Here is a 21563-nt window from a genome sequence, read left to right as displayed (position 1 = left end):
TGTGTCTACAGATGAGCTACTAGGTGCAGGTCCATCTGAAAATGTAATGTGTTAGGCAAACATTCAGTGTTAGAAAAACTCTAAGTAATCTTATATCTTTGGGGTTTTGTTTTCTAGAGACTGGCCTGGAACAATGGTTCTCAATTTTTTTATCTATAAATCTTCTACTTCCTATGTTATATTTCCACTTTACATTCGCACATGTCTAAATGTGTGTGTTATTATATGTACATATATATGTATATACATACATGCATACATATATGTATTTAATTTTAATTCTATGGTGTTCTTAAAAGAAGAGCAATGGTAATAATGCCTTCCTTTTGTTTCAGATGTAATTTGGGGGTAGGTTCTTGCTTTGTTTAAGGTCACAGTCAGGTAAAGTAGTAGAAAAGTAACAAGAGGAAGGGATTGGCATGAGATGAAGTGATTATGTGAATGGAGGTTTGGTGGGAAGGGTGAGAGAGAGGAAGAAGAGTAGAAGATAATATAAAAAGAAGCCATGCAGTGATAATTTGGTCACACATTTGGTCCAGCCTTACACCTCTAATCTCTGTGATCCCCAGCCATCTTTCAAATATAGCAAGTTGACACCATGGTCATAGTCACTGAACTTTTGATAGACCCTAGCAAATGGGCTCCATAACTCAACCACCCCTATCGGTCTTGTACAAACAAGCCTCTTAAGCTGCAGTTTGTGCTTCTGTGAGATAGCTTCAGCACTGTTCCTTCAAGGCTGTTTTTAATGTTCATTTTAACTTTATTTTATCTCTATAAAAATGTCACAGAAGTTAGAAAACATAGTGTAATTGACTTCTAGCCTTGCTCTATTCCTGACTAAAGGAGGGCTCTGTTTTCTGTAGTCAGATTTTCCCATCATCCTCTAGAATTAGTGACCTTAAAGTTTGAATGGCATGGGACCAGCAGGTAAGGAAGTAACTTCTTGATGACCTAACTCTCTAGTTATAGTCACGTGTTCACTGTAATAAAGTGTGTGAATGGCAGTTAATTGTGTCTTTAACATGAAATTTCATATTTAAACACATCTTTGCTGCCTGCATATATATTAAATCAGTTTCTTTGCTTGCTCTCTAAACCCAGTGAGGTTGATCAAAATTCAGGGCACTTTTCAACCTCCAAGGGAGTTCTCCTAGAAGTCATTTCTATAGGGATTGAGGCAGGGGTTTGGAGATGAGTGGGGACAAAGAGAGAGGAAATCATGTTCAGTAAGCAGAAGGTAGAAAAGTGGTGGTAAATGGGTAATAGATTGCAATTACTGAGCAGCCCTGTGTTCTATTTTTAATTAGAAGTAATGGATTTTTCAGTGATCCCTTCTGAGGCACTTTTGATCAGAAAGAAATAAAGAAGGAATTCAAAAGTCTTGGCACTGTAACATGAATTATTTAATACTATCTGACATGTAGCATGAACTTGGAGGCTGTGTTGAAGAATAGTCTTAGAGGTCTTATACATTTTCACCCAGAGAACAATTTTGCTCTGGCAATAGTGAAAGTTATGTATTCCAAAGGATTTTTTCCCACTAGTTTTGAAAAGCTGTCAAATCTTGAGTTTCTTAAAAGAGAGCTATAACATTCATCTTCCTTTTTTTTTCTCTTCTTTTTGTTTTTTAATCTTTTTCAGTCCCAGCAAAAGTGCATTGTGATCTTTGCCCTGGTATGTTGCTTCGCCATCCTAGTTGCCTTGATCTTTTCAGCTGTGGACATCGCAGGAGAGGATGAGGATGGACTCTCAGAAAAGAATTGTCAAAATAACTGTCGGTAAGAGGTAACAAACAAAAATTCTCTTTTGGGGGGTGGGAAAGGAGAGTTGGGGAGGGATAAAAATCTGTGAAGCAAAAAGACAAGTTATCAGGCTTGGATCAGATTATATTCACTTATTGTAAATCAAAAATCTTGATGCAAGGAGGAGAAATAAGTTTAATTTACATAACCTGGAGAGAGAGAAAAAATGGTGAATTTTGGAAATAGCTTTAAGATCTGTGCTGTTTTGTACTTGTCAGCCTTATTTTTGCCCAATTAGATTCAACAATGGCTTGTTAATACACAGTTGTTGAATGCTCTAATATATACAGAACAATCTATACTCTCTTAAAGATATGAACAGACTTACACCCAGACTAGAAACATGAATTTATTTAATAAATAATTAGTAAAGGCTTCTTATATGTAAGGCACTTCAATAGGAACTTGAAGGGATTCTACTCTAAAACTAAGGCAACACAAACACAAATAAAACACTTAAAATGAAACATGGACCTAAATACCTACTATTTATGTCTACAATCACATCTCATAGATTGTTAATGAGATAATATATTTAAAGTGCTTAGCATACAGCCTGGCACAGAGGTGCTTAAATACTTGTTCCATTCTCTTTCCACCTTCCCCTATTAGAGCAGGAAGAGGGGTCAAGGAAAATGGTCATCTAGTTTAACCCTCACATTTTATAAATGAGAAAACAAAAGCACAGAAGGGTAAAATATAAGGAGAATAGAATTTCAGATTTTGGAAGAAATCCAGAGAACAGCTAGCCTAATTCATTAATACCAGGAATCCCTTTTTCATTTATTATCCCTAATAAATGATGAACAGACTTCCACTGGAAAACTTCCATTGATAGAGAACTTATTATCTTTTGAGGCATCCCTTTCAATTTTTGGAAAGGTCAAATTGTTAGGAAGTTTTTCCTTATATTGAGTTCAAATCTCTATATAACTCCTGGCCATTACTCCTGTTCCTACAAGACATAACACAATTAGTCCCATCCCTTTTTCATATGACAGGTCTTCACTTCAGTATACCTATTATGTTCTCCCTAAGTTATCTCTCCCCCAGGATAAAATTCCTTACCATTATTACAGACCCTCTTTCTTAGATATTGTCTCTGGTGAATTACTGTTCACTTTCACTGTTAGTCTGCCATCTTTGTTTTGCCTGATCTTTGTGGCAGCTGGCTCAGAAGATATCTGTGGGCAGTTTCTTCCCTCCCCCTCGGTTTTCATTATAAAACTCTCTTGATTAGATATAGGCTATATAAGTCTGTAGGCACATGTGCTCTCAGAAGCTCCTTTTGCATGCTTCTAATTCTTACCAAGAACCTTTCATTCCTGCACCTGAAGCTGTGGCCTCGATATCCAAATGCCATTCTCAAATATCATCTTTTAAAAACTTTCTTAACTGTACTTTCTGTTCCTTCCATATTCTTCTCAAAACTCTAAATACAGCATTTAGCACATTACCTGGCATATAGGAAGTGATTAATAAATGCTTGTTGACTGAATAAATTCATTTAGCAGCTCAAGCTGCCTAATAGCAGAATCTGGATTGGAACCCAGTTCTCCTGACTCTAAGACGGAATCCTTTGGGCTTTGCACCACACTGTAACATATTGCCTCAACTTGTTTTCAGATCAGCTACTCTGCATCTGCACAGATTGTGGGGATTACTTCTCTTAGTTTACACATACTATGTAGCAGCTCCATGTGCTCATTCCCACGCGATGAATAGCAATGACTAAGATGTTCCATATATTCTGTCTCCTATTTGTTGGATGGACAGATAATAGAAGAATCAGGTAAACATTCAATATTTATATACGTAATTTTGCAAGGCTGAATTAAGGCCACAAACCACAATAATAATTATGAATTAGGGAAGATTATGAACTCAAATTATATTTTTGTCAAAAGAGACAAAATTATAATGGCAGTGATTTTCCTGCCTTTTTTTAAAGCAACAACCTGGTAGTGTATTTTTAAAATCTTGTTTATTTTGTTGTAAAGTAGCTTTCTATGGGTGTTGAAAGTTTTGGCACAGTGAATGTTCTGAAAAGAACTGAAATAAGATTTAAAAATCTGGTGATAAATTTTAATGCAGTAACCAGGCAGCAGGATAATAAACAGAAGAGAGCTTCAAAGTCAGGAATAGGTATACATTTTAAATTCTACTCCTTTGTGTTGAATAACTTCTGTTCTATAAATGTATTTCCTCCGGGATATTGAATTTGGAAAGAATTTCAAGATAAGAACGACATACCTAAAAACTGACATGCAATAGGACTGCATGGAAGTATATAACTTTTTTCAGAAAGCAGAGGTCATCAAATTGATGACTATATTTTTCTAACTGAAAAGTTTCTCTGCCCTTTCATCCAGGAAAGCTATCTACTACTGGGCCTAGAGTCAGGAAATCCTGAATTTAAATCCTGCCTCAGACACTTACTAACTTTGCGACCCTGTGAAAGTCATTTAACCTGTGCCTGCCTGTTTCCTTATATGCAAAATGGGGACAATAATTTCACCTACCTCCCAGAGTTGTTGCAAGGAAAAAATGAAATAATGCTTGTAAAAATGTTTGCAAACATTAAAGCAGCATATAAATGCTCACTACTATTATTAATACTTTTATCCTTATCTAATACCCTCTCAGCCCTTTTCCTCACCAAGCTGAAACCTTTCCTTGTCTGCCCTGCTACTGGCCACATTCACTTTGACTTAAGAGACCTTGTGTCAGCTTTTCTGCAAATGTTTCTTCTACCTCTTCACCTTAGTTGAAATATGATTTCCCCCTAATAATATATAGGGAGAAAAAAATACATATATATGTGTCACTATACAGTCAAACAAGCACTTTTTTACTTTCTTTTCATTTGAATTTTGTAATAATCCTGATAAGAAGGTCATGTTATTATTATCATGACATTACTTTTTCTTTTCTCTGCCTGGAATATCTTCTTCCCCATCTCTTCCTACTTGAAGACCACTTTTATTTTAAGTCTCAGTTCACTTCTTGTGTCCTCTATGGAAGCTTTCCTGATCCCTTTACAGGGGGAGCATTCTCTCTTTCCTCTGAATTCTTAAAGCTCTTTGTAATTGGTCAATAGAAATCTCCCTTATTATAAAATCCCTATGATTCAATCATTCATTCAAAAAATTCATTAAGATCCTATTTTGTGAAAGGCACTGTGCTAGAAACAAAAGGAGATACAAAGAAACTGTATATGCCCTTAAGAAGTTTACATTCTAGTGGGTAAGACAAGACGTGTACAATTAATTCTGTTGGCAGATCAATGACTTCATTATCTAGGCATTCCCTGCATTACTAAAAATTCCATCTCATCAATGCCTTCTCACTAAATGTGATTCTTATTTGTGTCTTTCTATAAATCCTCCCTAGAGGATTTCTCCAATGCCCTGGAAGCCTCCTTCCTCCAGACTGCTGAGGGTTCAGAGGAATTCAAGAAGGGGCATCCCTTTGGTCAAATTCTAATATTGTTTTCCATTGCTGACTGAGCCTTTAAAAATGTACTTATTAAAATTCTTTCCTCCTCTTTCTGTGCTTAACTCTGGGTCCAGTTCCTTTGCCTATCTGTGCTGCTTGTCCAAGATATATGTACTAACATTTAGTTCTTTTCATATGTCATGGATAGAAGTGAAATTCTCTGCCCATATGTTATCCTTTGCCCATGCTAGATGATCACAGGGAAGCTCATTAATTAGTCTACCAATAAACTCTGTATCATAACATGGGCACTGATATCCATTTTTTCCCTGCATGATTACTAGGCCAGTCAAATTTGAATACATATGGATCAGAAGATCCTAACCCCATAGTATTTTGGAACTCAATATAATCATCATAATGGCATCCACAAAATAGAATTTTTATAGGATTTGTCTTCCTATAGATAAAAACTCTCTTCTACTTAGACTTTCTCCTAATCACTCATCATAACACTGGTAAGTATGTGCGTTCAACCTCAGGAACACTAGGTAAGATATTATAAAGATGAATAAGATAAGTATTTTTACTTCCACTGGACCAAGCATAGTTCTTTGAACATAGTAGGTGTAAAAATGTTTAATTAATTCCTGTTTTACATTCCATAACACAATTTTTCACATGTAAACAGAATTATGACAACCATACTGAATAGTCATATTTGATATAATTATATATGTGTATATATATATATATCATGTAGATTTATTTGCTACATCTCCTTGGTAAAATTTTATTTTGGGGAGAATCCACTTAAATTTCATGGGGAGACATTGAGATACATGTGTTTTAGTAATAACAAAGAATAGTGTATATATGAGTGAGAATTTTAAAATCTACTGAGAGGACTGCCAAATGTAAATAGAGTAATTTCATGCTATAAATCTCCCTAACTCTTGTGTATCAAGTCTGCGTAATAATAAGATGGGCATGGAAAATAAAAGGTGATGATGGAAAAAATAATTCTTAAATCTCAGTGAAGAAAAGTAATGGTCCCAAAATGTACTCGAGGATAAATTGTCTATCCCTAAATTCTACTCTTACAGAAAATTACCGGAATTAATATCCTCAATCCCTCATTATGGATGGAGTAAAGCACTGATTTCCTAGGCCAAAACACACTTAAGTTAGCCCATTACCTAAAAAACAGGAGTGTTTGTACTTTCACTGTGAAAACATCAAGGATAATTTTAAAAGATAATATTTTAATCTTTAGCATTTAATGTTTAAAGTAGGAAGTTTGAGAGAGCATAAAGCTTCCTGATGGCCTATAATTACTAATTTGTAATAGAAGCTAATCATTTCAGTTTTAATCCTAATGAAACTAAATATATGATTAATTATGTTGGCATTTCTTCATGGCAGGTTTCTTTCAGGTGAAGTTATTTGGTTACTTTTTTTTTTTCAAAATGAAAGGCAGTGTGATATAGTGGATATAATGCTGTCTTCAGAGTCAGAAGACCTGGGTTCACATTTTTCCTCTGACATACTGGTTAGAGATAATAGTGAAACAGCAAAATCTTGAGTTTAAACCATGAGCAAACAAATAGTGGTAACACAGCCTATATTGTTGATTGTAAATTATTCAGAGGAAGACTATCAAAGTGGTGAAGGATCTTGCATCAATTTCATATGGTGATCAGTTGAAGAAACTTGATGTTTAGTGTATGGAAGAGAAGAATCTGAAGGACATGATAGCTGCCTTTAAGTATTTTAAGGGCTATAATTTGGAGAAGGAATTTGGTTTGTTTCATTTAATTCATTAGGGCAGAAGCGGGGAAAAGGGGGTAGAAGTTACAAATAGGGAAATTGAGGCTCAATGTTAGGGAAAACAGTCACATTTAGAGCTGCTTAAAATTGGGATGCACTGCCTCAAGTTTGGTGGATTCTTCCTTCTTGGACATCTTCAAGCATAGGAAGTATAACCATTTGTCAGGTTTATTATAGCAGGAGAATCCTTTTCTACTATGTATTGAACCTACAAGGTTAGTGAGGTCTCTTCCAAGTCTCAAATCTAGTGATTCTATCATTCACATCAAGATTGGCCTCAGGCTGCTTCTGTTTACAATTGTTGAAAACCATTCTGACCAAAACCTTCAATCAAACTGACTGACATGGTGTGTCTCTGCCGTGATGGAATTGATGTAACCAATAATGCCTTATGTGGGATCAACATAGCCAAAATGGAGGAGGAAGCACTTGAAGGATTCCCTGAAACATAGCTTCAGCTAGTATTCAAGAGGATATCTAGGAAACTGAGAGTGGAAGACACAATAGACTGTAATATATTACTGACTCATGCTGTTTGTATGTTTGTGAGTAAGTCACTAATGTCTCTGAGTCTCAGTTTTCTTATCTGGTCATTTGGGAAGAAGAAGGCACAATTTATAAAATATAATAATAACATAATAATAAATGGTAATAGCTGGCATTTGCACAGTACCTTTAAATTTGCAAAGTACTTTCCATGTTATCTCATTTGATCTTCACAATAACTAGTTCTTATTGTCTTCACTTTACTAATGAGGAAACTGAAACTTGAGGAAATTTAGTTATCTGTCTGGAGTCACACAGTCTTACATGGAGGAATGATGGAGCTATCTTTACAACTGCTAAGCTCTTTTTATCTATATCTAATGCAGAAAAGCTTAAATATTATTGATTTGCCTTGTTGATGAATTTATTCTTCAAAAGGCATGGAAAAGTGGTGATAGAAATGGCTCTTCTGTACCTAATTCAAACAAAGGAGGAGGAACTTAAAGCAAAAATAATTAAAATTTTGGGAGAAAATGGTCACTTCATCTCAATGTTCATGTTGGAAAAAGAGGATAAGCTGAACATAATCTGACATGCATCCTAAGTTTGGTGAGAGCAGATTTCAGAGTTCATTCAGAGAAAGAATGTTGGATTCAGTGACTTTGGAGACTGGCCTACAGGTGTAGATGGGACTCAAGAACGAAACTTGGAAGACGTGATTCCATTGAGGAAAAAAAATGAAAGAAGTGTCTATAGAGACTAAAGTGACTACGTAGAGAATTTATGAAACTTAGATTGATTTTATTTAATGTTTAAAGGGTAGAATCGAGGGAAGCTGAGGACAAATTAAAGAGAATGTCAACATCATTGTCAGAATGGTGAAAGCAGAGCTACAGCTCAGACAGCTGAGGTTCATGATGAATGCTGAGGAGAACAAAAAGGGTTTTTTTCAGTGATGTTGAGGGCAAGAAAGAGATCAAAGAAGTAACAGATGGTAAGATGAAAGAGAAAATGGAGATTCAACTTTTATTTTGCTTCTATTTTCTTAGCCAAGAAGAATGTTCTTCAGACTGGAAAAAAATAGAACAAAAAAAGTTAACAGGAAGTTGAAACTGAAAAAGTTATGAGTACATCTAGCTGCCCTAAGTAAGTTAAAGTCATTTGATCATGCTGAACCTCATCCTCAGTTACCAAAAGAATATACAGATGTGATTTCTGAGCTATGGTCAGTGATTTTTCTTAAATCATGGAAATGAGAGAGAGGCTATAGGATGAAATACAGAAAAATGTTGTCCTTATTTTTTAAAAAAAAATGAAGAATTTGGAATCTTCCAAAAAAACCCAGAAATTTTTAATTTGACTTTAATACCTTGCAAAATTCTTGAATACATAATAAATGCTTCCAAATCATTCTTTAACAATGGAAAGAATTATCACTAAGAATTAGCCTAGCTTCATGAAGAAATGATTGTGCCAGATGGACATATTTATTAGATTGGTAGATAAGAAAAATAACATAGACATAGAATACCTAGATTGCAGAAAAGCATTTTAAAAAACTCATTCTTTCTCTTTGAAGGTGAATAATGTGGACTGAGTTATAGCATAATTATGTGAATTCAGAACTGAAATCAGGCTGGATGAACAATCTTAAGGAGTTGTGATCTCTGGACTGATGCCACAGGAGGCAGTTTTCTAGATATTGCCCTCAGGGATCTGTCCATTGTCCTGTATTGTTGGGTGTTTTTTTTTCAATTACTTGAGAATAGGCAGAGATGACATATTTACCAAGATTACAGATGGCACAAAGCTAGGAGAGACAGGTAGTACACTGGAATATAGTCAAGATCCAGAAATATATTTGATGGCTTATAATAATGTGTGGAAATCTAATAAAATGAAATTTAACAGAATTAAATGTGAAGTCCTACCCTGGGGTTTAAAAAAAATCAACTATATATGTATAGAATAGGGAAGATATGGCTAGACATAAGGTCATGTGAAAAAAATTAAGGGGGGGCCATTTGTGGATTGTAAGTTCTTGAGACTGCAAATGCAGTCTCACCAGGGCAGAGTAAAGTAAAATGATCAGTTCTCTTTTTATGGCTATTATACCTCTCTTAAATGAAGCTTATGATAAGTGAGATTATCATATTTACCATGTAAATGAAGTCTTGAAATTTTTTCAGGTTAGTAAGGCCTCCTAAAATTTAAACTTCTTTATTCCAGTCTTTGACAAACAGAGCCACATCCACATCACAATGAGGCATCAGAACAGAAATTTAAGAGAGATCTCTGACGCTTAAAACTTCTAAGGTAGAAATAAATCTCATCTGGACAAACTATGCCCTAATAGCCCCAGTCAAAAAAAAAAAAAAAAGAAAGAATGATCTCTAAAACTTGTGTTTTTTTCTTTTTCTATAATAGTAACTCTACTCCATGATACCATAATCCCAAGGCTTCAGTAGCCTGGGGTGGAATAAAAACAGAGATGACAACATCTTATGGAAACTAAATTCTCTAAATTATGATACTATTCCCAACTTCTTTATATTTAGGCACCTGGTCAGGGCCCCACTTTTTAATTTTTTATGATATAAAGTTCTTATTTCTCTTTGTATAGTAAATAATACAGTATAGAAAATAGTATCAGTTGGGAAACTGATTTATGGTGTATCATGTTTGTTTCTTCATCACTAGTGTCACAGAATCTATTGCATCCAGAAAAATAGCCCTCCCAGCAGCCAATTTCAATAATGCCCCTCAAAACAGTAAAGTTTTATTTTCATAAGTATTTTATTAAGAAGACTGCCTTATGAGCTCTTAGGTGAAGAAAATGGTGCAGCTTAAAACTAGTTAATCACAGTTATAAGCAAGTGGCATAAATTATAATTTCTGAAAACATGTTTTGACATATCTGTGGTTGCAAAATCAATCACATCAAGATAGTGAATTGTTTCAGTTCATATCTTTTTTTAATGAATTCTACCCAGAAGATGCAGAGTATTGTTAGGTAGGCAGTGACAGATGAGGCTGGTTAGGAAGCTCCTTTGAGCAATCTGGCAATTCTGCCTGTCTTACTGCAAATCCATTTAATTGAGTACTGATAGAATTAGTCTGGTGTAATGAAAAGATTTTTTTTTTAAAATTCAGACAACAGGTCCAATAAAACCTTGTTACATCGGGTAGTAAATTCTGCCAGAATTATTCTGCTGTTTTAGGAAACTGGCAGATGGACTTTTTTTTGCTATAGGAAAAGTAATCAAGATAAAAAATACAAGTTAAAGGAAATCAATATGTTTATAGAGCACAAAATTAACTAGTCACCCAGGCATGATCCATGAAAGAGTAAATGGTAGCATCATTTTAGAGTTGGGAAATGACATAGCTATGTCTCAAGCTTGGTTCAACCACTTCCTAGCTTCATATCTTTGAACAAATGATCTGTAAATTTCATCTTCATTTGCAAAATGAGAATAATCCTATTAAAACTACAACTACACATTTTTTCCAGCAGAGGCAAAAAAATGGTGGACGTGGTGAGAGTCGTGAGTCTTTGCCTTCATCAAGTTTGGGATGGTGAGACCCATCCAGGAGAGAAGTACCATGGTGATGATACCACCCTGGGGTTGGTACAGGAAGGGATTCTGTAGGTGGGGGCTCTACCATGTAGTGACTCAAATGATAGAACCTTAGGGTGGTGGCAGGCACCACAGCATATAAAAATGGTGGTCACTAGGAGTAGAAAACATGATCTTTTGGGGAGGAAACATGATGGATATTGTGATCCTGGGGCAAAGCCCCATTGCCCTTTGTCAGTTTCAGGTATGATCCAGGCCTACCTCATCAAATCAGTTATGGGTGCCACATGAGTCCAAATATATGAGAATATCATAAATCATAAAGTGTTTTTCAAATATAAGTTAATAATATTATTTCCAAAGCCTCTTCCTTATAGGTGGGTTAAGTATTGTCCCAGTACTAGAGATATGGGTGTACACCTCCATGTAGTTCAAGGTTTGATAAGATGGAAATAAGACATGGTTTTTCATGTCCCAAATATTACTCAGACTTATGTAATACCAATAGGCTCTAGGTTTGAATACTAACTCTAATCAAATGACTTTGATCTGTTCAATTACTGTGATGAGGGTTCCAAGGAGAACTTAGTGCTCTAGAATCAGTCAAAAGTATACCTAACCTCAAAGTGAGTTTGAAATTTCTACGTCTGTGACAAAGAGGCTATCTACTGGTAGCATACTATTTCAGCACTGAGCCAGGAGAAGAAGGAAAAGGAGAGGAATGAGGCAAACTTTATAGTTGACTGTGTAATCTGCACTTCTAAAATAGCTCAGGGAAGGATGAGGGACTTGCAACTGGGTAGGAATTCCCTTATTTTTGTAGTAGGTAGCCCTATCTGGAGAAATCTCTACTTTCTGCTGAATTTTCCATGCTTATGCTCTGATCCCAAACTAGTCTCAATACAAGGTTTTTCAATGTGGGAGAATTCAGTGTAACTGCAATTATTTAATGAGAAAATATGTAAGCGGTAAGGACAGGATGGAGGGCAGAGCAGGGAAGAGAGAGAAACAGAGACTGAGACAGACAGAGATAGGACAGGTGGACAGTACAGCCATCTTTTCTTTTAATTAGTGATTTCTCTTCACAGGTGGTTTCTAAAAGTATCGGAAGAATCTTTGATCTGGTTCTCCTAATCACATCTGCTAAAGGCAGAAATGTACCAACAACATAGCTCTGAAAAATTCTGCTTAGAATTTTTAATAGAGGATTTTGACTCAGTGTGATTACTTCATGCTAAAAGCAAGTGAGCACCAGGGAGAAGTTCCCTTCATCAGTAAAATCACAATTCTAGATAAAGAAAGAAAAAAGTCATACTTTACATTGAAAGGAAGGGGGAAGGAAGATGAATGGAACATGCATTTATTAAAGGACCTACTATGTGCTGGGCACTGTGCTAAGTACTTTTACAATATTATTTCTCTTGAGTTCAATAAAGCATCTTCTGGTATATTATTTAGCTCCCAATTCCCATAAAGCACCCAGAGGCTGTGTGGTATGGGAAAAGCATATGAAATTTGTAGTCAGGGGACATTTCCAAATCAAATCCCAGCTGTGTTCCTTGCTAACTGTTTGACCTTGGGAAATCACAACCAATCTGATCATCAGTTTCCCCATCTGTGACAGGAGGATCAGTTCTTAATGAAATAATTTACAACCTGTGAAATATAAATATGTGTGCACATATATTTCATTTACATGTGTACACACTCTTTAGGAAGAAAAATGTTGACATCCTTTAATGAGCCATGGCTTTTTCAGTCAATTCATTCTGCAAAGACATATGGAATATTGACCAGCTCAGTCTTATTTAATTTTCAGTGTATGGTATTGTGTATGGTATTGATTTTCACAGTTTAATTATGTAACATTAGATTTGTGATGTCACTTTGTGATTACAAAACACTTGACATATATTATCTCATTTGATCATCATCACAACTCTGAGGATGGTACATAGATAGTGGAAATATAATTTCCCCATTACTGATCAGGAAAGCATTAAATGATTTCCAGTCATACATTTAATAAGTGAGAGAGTTGTGGCTCAAATCCAAATCTTCAGACTTCAAGTTTCACTTTATGCACTATACCACGCTGCCTGTTAGAGCCCTCTTTGTCTCTGCATTTGACTGATTGGTGCAGTCAAGATGTAGATATGGAAATTATTGTCGTTTATTTCAGCCGTGTCTGACACTTTGTGATACCATTTGGGGTTTTCTTGGCAACGATACTGGAATGGTTTGCCATTTCCTTTTCCAGCTCATTTTACAGACGAGGAAAATGAGGTAAACAGGGTTAAGTGATTTGCCCAGGGTCACACAGCTAGTAAGTGTATGAGGCCAGATTAGAATCCAAGAAGAGGAGTCTTTCTGACCTCAGGTTCAGCACTTTAGCCATTGCGCCAATTAGCTGCCCATTCAAATATAATAGAACTACTTTAGTAATGTTTTACGGATCTACCATCTATAAATTTATCTAAAACACATTAAACTTACCTGCAACATAAAGCACTCCATGTTTTCAGGCTCATTGTCAGTAGAAGACTGGGTCTTTGTGAAACACAGCTAGAATGAGTGGTTTTATATTTAATGATTGTCTATATCACTAGTGTCAAACTCAAATAGAAATGGGCCCACTAAACCTTAATGAGGATCCTTATGGGTGGCTGCAGATTGACTCAGAAAGCCACATATTAACATTATTTTTTCTTCTGTTACATTTACATTTATTATGTCAAATATTTCACAATTATATTTTAATCTGGTTTGGCAAGACTTTGGAGTTTTGCAGTTGCAACGTGTCCTAAGCAAGTTTGACACCTATGGTCTACAACATACATATCTGGGCATAGAGACACAATTGTAAGGGTGACAAAACTGGTTAACAGGCATATAGATTCTATTATGTCTGTAAACTCAAAGGTAGGGATAGAGGGAGCACCAGATGTGGAGCTGAGCCAGTAGGAGCAATACAAGTCAACCTAATTCTATCCGTCTTTGAAACTATCTACTGTGCCACCTGGCTGCCCTGTATTTATATGGGGAAGTGATTGCAAAATTCTAGGAAGGTGATTTAAGTGTGAAAGAACAGGTGCCAAAAACATAAATCAACTTTTGGCTTTGAGGCCTCAGGTTCCCCACCCCTGATTTAACCCCTTCTCTCCACTTGGATAGCTACCATAATAATTTAGGCCCTCATCACCTCTCACATGGACTATTGTAGAAACTCTCTACTGGATCTCCCTGATTCTTCTCCAATCCATTCCCATATAGCTACCAAATAGATATTGATAAGGCATGGGTCCATGTCATTCCCTTGCTCAAGCCGTGTTGCCTCTAGGATAAAATACAGACTCATGTTTAAAGCCCTTCACAATTTATTTCCAGACTGATCATACATTAGTACCCCTCCCCCAATACACACTCTATCTTCAAACCAAACTGTCTCTTTCCCATATACCACATGCCAGATCCCATCTGTATCTTTTGCAGAGGTTGTTCCTTGTCTAAGAATTCTCTCTTATACCTCTGACTAATAGAAGCTTTTTTGTTGTTGTTCAGTGGTTTCAGTCATGTCCTGTTTGCCTTGTACCCTTTGAATATAAATATTGTTTATTTTCATTGTCTGTACTTTATCTTTTTCCTTTCCTGTAAACTCCATGAGGACAGGCTGAGTGACACATCCAGTGTTCATTGTCCACAATGTGTAACATAATAGTCTGACACAGATCTTTAATGTTCATTGAGTGTTGAATTTGTAGAATCTCTAGCTTTCTCCAGAGCACAGCTCAGGATGACTTCTTATTATAGGAAGCTTTTTTTTTTCTCATACTCCTAACTGTCAGTTACATCCCTTAATTTCAGTCAATAAGGTCAGTTGGCTATTTAGACTCTCACCTCCATGTGCTTACTTGTGTGATATCCCTAGTTCTGGAATGAACTCCCTTCTAGCTTCTACCTGCTTTATAGACTCCTCACTTTCTTCAAAGAATTACCCAGATACCATCACCTACTTGAGCTCCTTCTTGACCTGTGCCTCTGCCCCACCCCCAAACTCCATGAATTTTAGTCCAATCCTCTTGAAATTACTTTGTTTTACTTTTAATTTATCTTTCATTTACTTATCTCTCTACATGTTATGTGCCTCAGTCAAGTAAATGGAAGTACCACAAAGGTAAGAATTATTTTGTCTTTGTCCCAGCAGAATCTAGCAGAAAGCTTGGAATACCTATGTGAAAGTCAGGTTTTTATGCTTTGTCTTGCTATTTGGTACTCTCTAGAGCAATCCATAAGAAGGCTATGTTTCCTGAGTATGCTGTTACTCTGTATTACCCTAAATGATTCTTTTGTAGTAATTAAATCCTAAGAGTTTCAAAGAATCTATAACCAGGATATAATAATAGCAACATTATTATAGCACTTCAGTGACTTTTTTCTCATAATATCTTGTCCCCCTTGATATAGTGAAAGGGGGAGAAAGGGAAAGGAAGAGAACAGGCATATATTAAACACCCATCATGTGCCAGGCAGAGTGCTAAGTGCTTTAAAATTATCTCATTTGATAGATAAGTTAAGATTATTTCCTTATTTTTACCAAGGAGGTTAAAATAGATTGTTTGGTCACACAGTTAGTAAGTGGCAGATCTGGGATTCATACCCAGGTCTTCTGATTCTGTATTTGAACAGTACTCTTTCCATTACATTGCCAGTTTTTTCTTACTCTAAGTCTAAGAAAAGCCAACAAAGAGCTGAGTTTGTCATAATTTATAGGCCTTGTTGAAACTTGTATTAAAAGATGTCCAGAGTGGCTTATTAATCAATATAAGCATGGCCTTTGAAGTCTGAACCTATTAGGATCTTTGAATTGAGAATGGAATAAAATGTGGTTGTTTTTTTAATAGAGAAAGTGGCAAATCACAGTCATACAGTTGGAAATGGTGTAGAGTAGAAGGAGTACTTCTATGTATTAAGTGGACTTACATAGGATCACAAATCTAGTTCTGGAAGGGACCTCACAAAATTGGTGGTATGAAGTCCATGACTGGACCACTACAGATGGGCATACTTTCTTTATTAAAAAGGATCAGGATAGTCAAAGGTGAGGAGTGGGGTTGGAGTAGTGAAGGGATGTGATCATATAGTAAGAAATTATATAAATGTGAAGAAATTCAGGAACAGAAAGGGAGGGGTCAGAAGCAAAATGGCTGAAAAAAAAATGAAAAAAGAGAAGTGATTTTGTCATTGGAGAATATTATGGATGAGTCAGTCAATAGCATTTATTAACACCTAATATGTGCTAAGTGTTGGTACTAAGTGCTGTGTATACAAACATAAGCAAAAAAAAAAAAAGACAATCCCTGCTCACAAGGAACTTTTATTCTAATTGGGAAGACAATACATAAAAGGAAGCTAAAAAAAGGGGGAAAGAATGAGGTGGGAGAAGGTACGTACTACAGGAAAAGGATAGAAAAGTTTGGAGGAGTACAACCAGACAGGAAATGAAAAAATGGCTGGCCTGGGCATCCTCCTTAAATAGAGCTATGGGGAGGAGCAGCAATCAGAGGCAGGGCCCCAGAGGAAGAAGGTGTTTCTAAGGTGTGAACTCCAGGGCTGAGGTGATCTTCTGGCATTAAGAGCTTTCTTGGGCAGAATGTAAAGGTCTATAGGAGTGCAGCCAGGTGTGAAATGAAGACAGAGGATATAAATCACATGTTTGGCAATGACAGAGTAATGATGGGGGATTTCAATTAGCCAGAAATTTGCTTGGAGATTTCAAAAAGTTCAGAGGAAGACTAGGTAGGATCCCATGGAGTAAAATGCCTCAGGTGATATCAGCCTAAGAGGGATAGAATATGTTACAAAAATGAAATTTTGGATTTCATTAAAGAAGCAAAATGGGGTATATCTGAAGAGACCAATGGGGATGCCAAGATAATGCCCCAATCAAATTAGATCTAAAAAAAAAGTCTATAGGAAATGGAAGCAAGGCCAAGTAAGAAAGATAAACATAAAAGTGTGGCCTCATCCTGTAAAAATAGTGTGAAGAATGCTAATGATCAAAATGAACTGAGGCTAGTGGGGGAAGCTAAGGTTAAAAAAAAAAGATTTTTTTTAAAAGCTGTATGAGAGAAGGGGGAAAGGAGGATTAAAAAAGGCATAGTCAGTTATTCATTAAATCTTCACTCTTACTTGATAATCTCATCAGCTCTTATGTATTTGATTATCATCTCTGTGCTGGTTATTATCAATTCTACTTATCAAGCCCTAACCTCTCTGCTGACCTTCAGTCTTGTATCTATGACTATCTTTCAGACATTTTGAACTAAATGTCCAGTAGAGATGTTAAACTTAGAATGTCTAAAGCTGAGCTCATTTTTCTCTCTAAACCTTGCCCCCCTTCTAAATTTACTTATTACTGTCAAGGGCAATATCGTCCTTCCAAGTACTCAGGCCTGCAATCTAGATGTCATCCTCAACTCTCACTATCTCTCTCCCCCTACGTTGAGTCTGTTACCACAGCCTGTCAATTTTACCTTTGCAACATCTTCAAAGATGCCCCATTTCTCTCCTCTGATACTGCCATCACACTGATATAGGTCTTTATCTTCTCACAGGTGGATTATTACAATAGCTTGCTGGTTGGTCTGATTGCCACAAATCTCTCCCCACTCCAATCCATCCTCCATTCAGCCACTAGTGATTTTCCTAAAATGTAGGTTTGACCTTGTCACTCTCCTCACTCAAAAAACTCCGATGGTTCCCTATCACCTCCAGATCAAATATAAAAATCCTGTTTGGTATTCAAAACCCTTTATAAGGCATCTTCCTATACCTTTACAGTCTTCTTACATTTTATGTTCTCTATCCCCCCCCCCCCACCAACTCTTTGATCCAATGACACTGACTTCCTTACTATTCCCTGAACAAGACACTCTATCTATGGCCTCTGGACACTTTCTCTAGCTGTCTCTAATGCCTGGAATGTTCTCCTTCCTTATCTCTGTTTTCTGGCTTCCCTGGGTTCCTTAAAATCCTATTAAAATCCCACTTTCTACAAGAAGCCTTTCCCAATCTCTTTTAATTCTAGTGCCTTCCCTCTGATGATTATTCCCTATTTATCCAGCATATAACTTGTCTGTATGTATTTGCACGATGTCTCCCACATTAGATTATAACCTCTTATAGGGCAGAAACTATCTTTTGCTTTTTTATATCCCCAGCATTTAACCCAATGCCTGGTTCGCATCAAGTGCTTAATAAATCGTTATAGATCGATGGATTGTGTCAAGTCTAAAGGATAAGACCTTTGCTTGGGGTGAAGGGCTGGTAAATGGTAACAACAAACACAAGACGGAGCAGCTCATTTTTTATTTTGTTTCTGATTTTTCTACATAGGAGACTAATCTTTATACTGTAAATAACAGAATAAAAATGATCAATGAAGAGTTGGCACCCAGGAAAAGTAAGAAGATGGGGGGCAGCTAGGTGGCTCAGTGGATAGAGCACTGGCCCTGGATTCAGGAGGACCTGAGTTCAAATCCAGCCTCAGACACATAACACTTACTAGCTGTGTGACCCTGGGCAAGTCACGTAACCCCATTGCCTAGCCAAAAAAGAAAAAGAAAAGTAAGAAGATAGTAAAAGATTACCTAGCTGCTCAAAATGAATTCAAGTCACCAGGTCCAGGTGAACTAATCCTCATTTCCTGAAAGAACTTGGCAGGTGGAATTTCTGAGCTCCTGTCAATGTTATGTTAAAGGTCACAGAAGACAGGAGAGATGCCACAAGATTGGAGAAGGGCAAATGTTGTCTGCCATATGGCTTCCAAGAATAGGATAGTGACAGCTCGAGCATGCTCTGACCTCCTCAGATTTTGAGCATAGTGTTTGTTCCTGGGTACCACAGTTTAAAAAGGGCATTAATAAGTTGAATCAGGGCTTTGAGACCATGTCAGAGGGTTGTTTGAAGGAACTGAGCATGTTCACACTAGAGAAAGGAAGACTGTGTTGGAGGGTGGGGTCAGGGAATGGAAAAGACAGCTATCATCAAGTCCTTGAAGGGCTGTCATATGGAGGAGGAACTATGCTTGTTCGGTCTGTCCCGAAAGACAGAAACAGAAACACTGGATGGAAGTTGCAAAGAGACACATTTAAGTTCGACATCAGGGAGAACTGTCAAAAACTGGAATGTGCTAGCTAGGTAGAGAGGTAGTGGATTGCTCCTCCTTGAAGATCTTCAAACAGAAGTGAAACTTCTTGGTGTGTTATAGTGCAGTTTCTTTCATGTATTGGTTGGATTAGATGGTTGCTGGTTTCCTTCCCATCTCTCAAATTTTATGATTTTGTGCTATTCTAACTATTTACTTCATTTCACAATTAAAAGAATCGAGGCCCAAGAAAGCTAAATGTCTTGCCCTAGGTAATAAGCATCAAAGGCCAGATTTGAACTTAGGCCTTTCTCCACTCTAAATACAGAAGACCCTCCACTTTATGTCTTCGGTCTTACAGATTAGGTAACTGAGGTCTGGAGAGGTATAGTGATTGTCTTAAAGTCACAGAGGTAGTAATCTAAGATCATAAAGTTGAACTCAGGCAAGTCCCCTGACTCCAAATCACCACTCTTTCCACGTGTCTCCTGGGAGTTAGGAGATCTTGGCTAAACCGTGTGACCTTGTGAGAATCATTTTACCCCCCTCTCAGAGAGTGAGTTTAGTTCAGGTGAATGGGTATCAGATTTGGAGTTTCAAGACCTGTGATTCATTGAACTCATGCTCTGACAGTAGCCATGTAACCCTGGGCAAGTGATTTAATCTCTCTAGTTGGGCTAGATAATCTCTTCAAGATCTTCCTTGCAATTTTGAGGCTGTGTAAGTCTAGAATTCTCTGCCTAGGGTGGTGTTAGGAACCCAATAATATTGTTTAACCAGGAAAATCAGCAATGAGATACAAATCTGACATTTCAGTAAAATGACAAAGTGATTGCTGGATTTTTGTTTTTTTTCATGCCATGAGACCTGAAGGACACTACAAATTGTGGCCTTTAATAACATGACTGATTGAGCCTTCCACCTCTCCCCCTACCTCCCAAAGATTGAACAACAGGAAGGAATAAGTGTAATCAACCTTTCAGCTGATGTTCTAATCCACTGGTTGACCCTTTTTCTCTTTAATTAACAAGTACGTTCAGAGAATTGGGATTCTGTCTTGAGTTGTTCCAAATGGCTTGAATTATAAGACTCAGACTTCATTTCATAAATCCTTCACCCTTGAACAAAGTTCAAGGTTATTACTATTTCATCTGAGAAAATTATTTTTAAACATTTGTAGCATTTTATATTAATATTAAGAGTAAAGATAGAAGGTCCTAATTTTCCCTAATGTATTAAAACTAGAAAGAAGAGAATAACTTTCCTAGAAGGAGGCCCGGGTATAGAGAAAAATCTTGACATAATAGTATCTCTGATCAACATTATTGAATGAGTTGAAATTATAATGATTTATATCTTACATTCCTGATGAGAATTCCCTACTGCTTCAAAATACTAAAAACACATTAATGTAAGATTAAAGAGGTTACATAAAATTATTATTCTCTAGAGATCAGATATAGTGTTAGAAATTCTAATACCTAGAGCCCATTATCTAATCATCTTCTTTAAGATTTTAGACAGATGCCGTCTGTCTCTGAATAGAAGTAGAATTAAGGCCTAATTCTTCTAAGATAAGCATTTGTTGCTTACTGAGATCTTGACAATTTTATTAAAAACCACTCTTCTTAAGAGACCTACAAGTTGTTGTTAATGTAGGACCTGCAGATTAATTCCATGTATATTTTGCCTTTAATTTTAAAAGCTTTTCTTTTCTTCCCTAATCACCAGAATTTCAGGCTAATAGAATGTGGGACAGTTGCTCTGAAGCATCCAGGATTAGTGTACTTTTTTATTTCTAAACTGCTCATCAAGAAAAAGGTCTGAATTTCCTGTCCACATGCTACTGGGGGCTGGGTGGTATTCAGTGTCCAGCAAAGAAAATATTTGAGAGTAAATGTTTAGCTTCAAACCCTGAACAATATAACAGCTGCTGCATAAAAGCCACTGAGTGAGCAGAATGGCTTTGTGGGATGCTGGTAATGAGAAGAGACATTACAACAGCAATTGAAAGTCAACAATCTGCAGCAGATAGAGAGAAATTTCTACGGCACTGAGAGTTATATAACCCACCCACACTTTGTTTAATAAGTGATGATCCTGGACAGAGAAACTCAGATTTTTGGAACTCAATGGAAGTTAAACTGGGTACATTGCAGCTTCAATGTAAAATGGTAATGCTTTGTTTTACTTAAGTGCCACAGTTAACCTCCATCAATGTTTTCACTCTAACCAGCCAGCCAGAGGTTCCAAACAAAACACAAACATCATAACAAA

The 21563-nt window shown here is 36.6% G+C and overlaps 1 protein-coding gene across 1 annotated transcript in view; it reads left to right on the top strand.

Moving 5' to 3' along the window:
- Window positions 1-21563, top strand: part of LOC114050094 (inactive phospholipase D5) — a 394466-nt gene that overhangs the window by 148279 nt on the left and 224624 nt on the right. The window contains exon 2 of the mRNA XM_027871647.1: window positions 1645-1781. Coding sequence (XP_027727448.1) covers window positions 1645-1781 — 137 coding nt within the window. The remainder of the gene's footprint in view (window positions 1-1644; window positions 1782-21563) is intronic.

Source organism: Vombatus ursinus, unplaced genomic scaffold, assembly GCF_900497805.2.
Source record: "Vombatus ursinus unplaced genomic scaffold, bare-nosed wombat genome assembly UNPS02014798.1, whole genome shotgun sequence".
Lineage (NCBI taxonomy): Eukaryota > Metazoa > Chordata > Mammalia > Diprotodontia > Vombatidae > Vombatus > Vombatus ursinus.
Note: the sequence above shows the minus strand (reverse complement) of the source record. Positions and strands in the feature narration are given on the sequence as shown.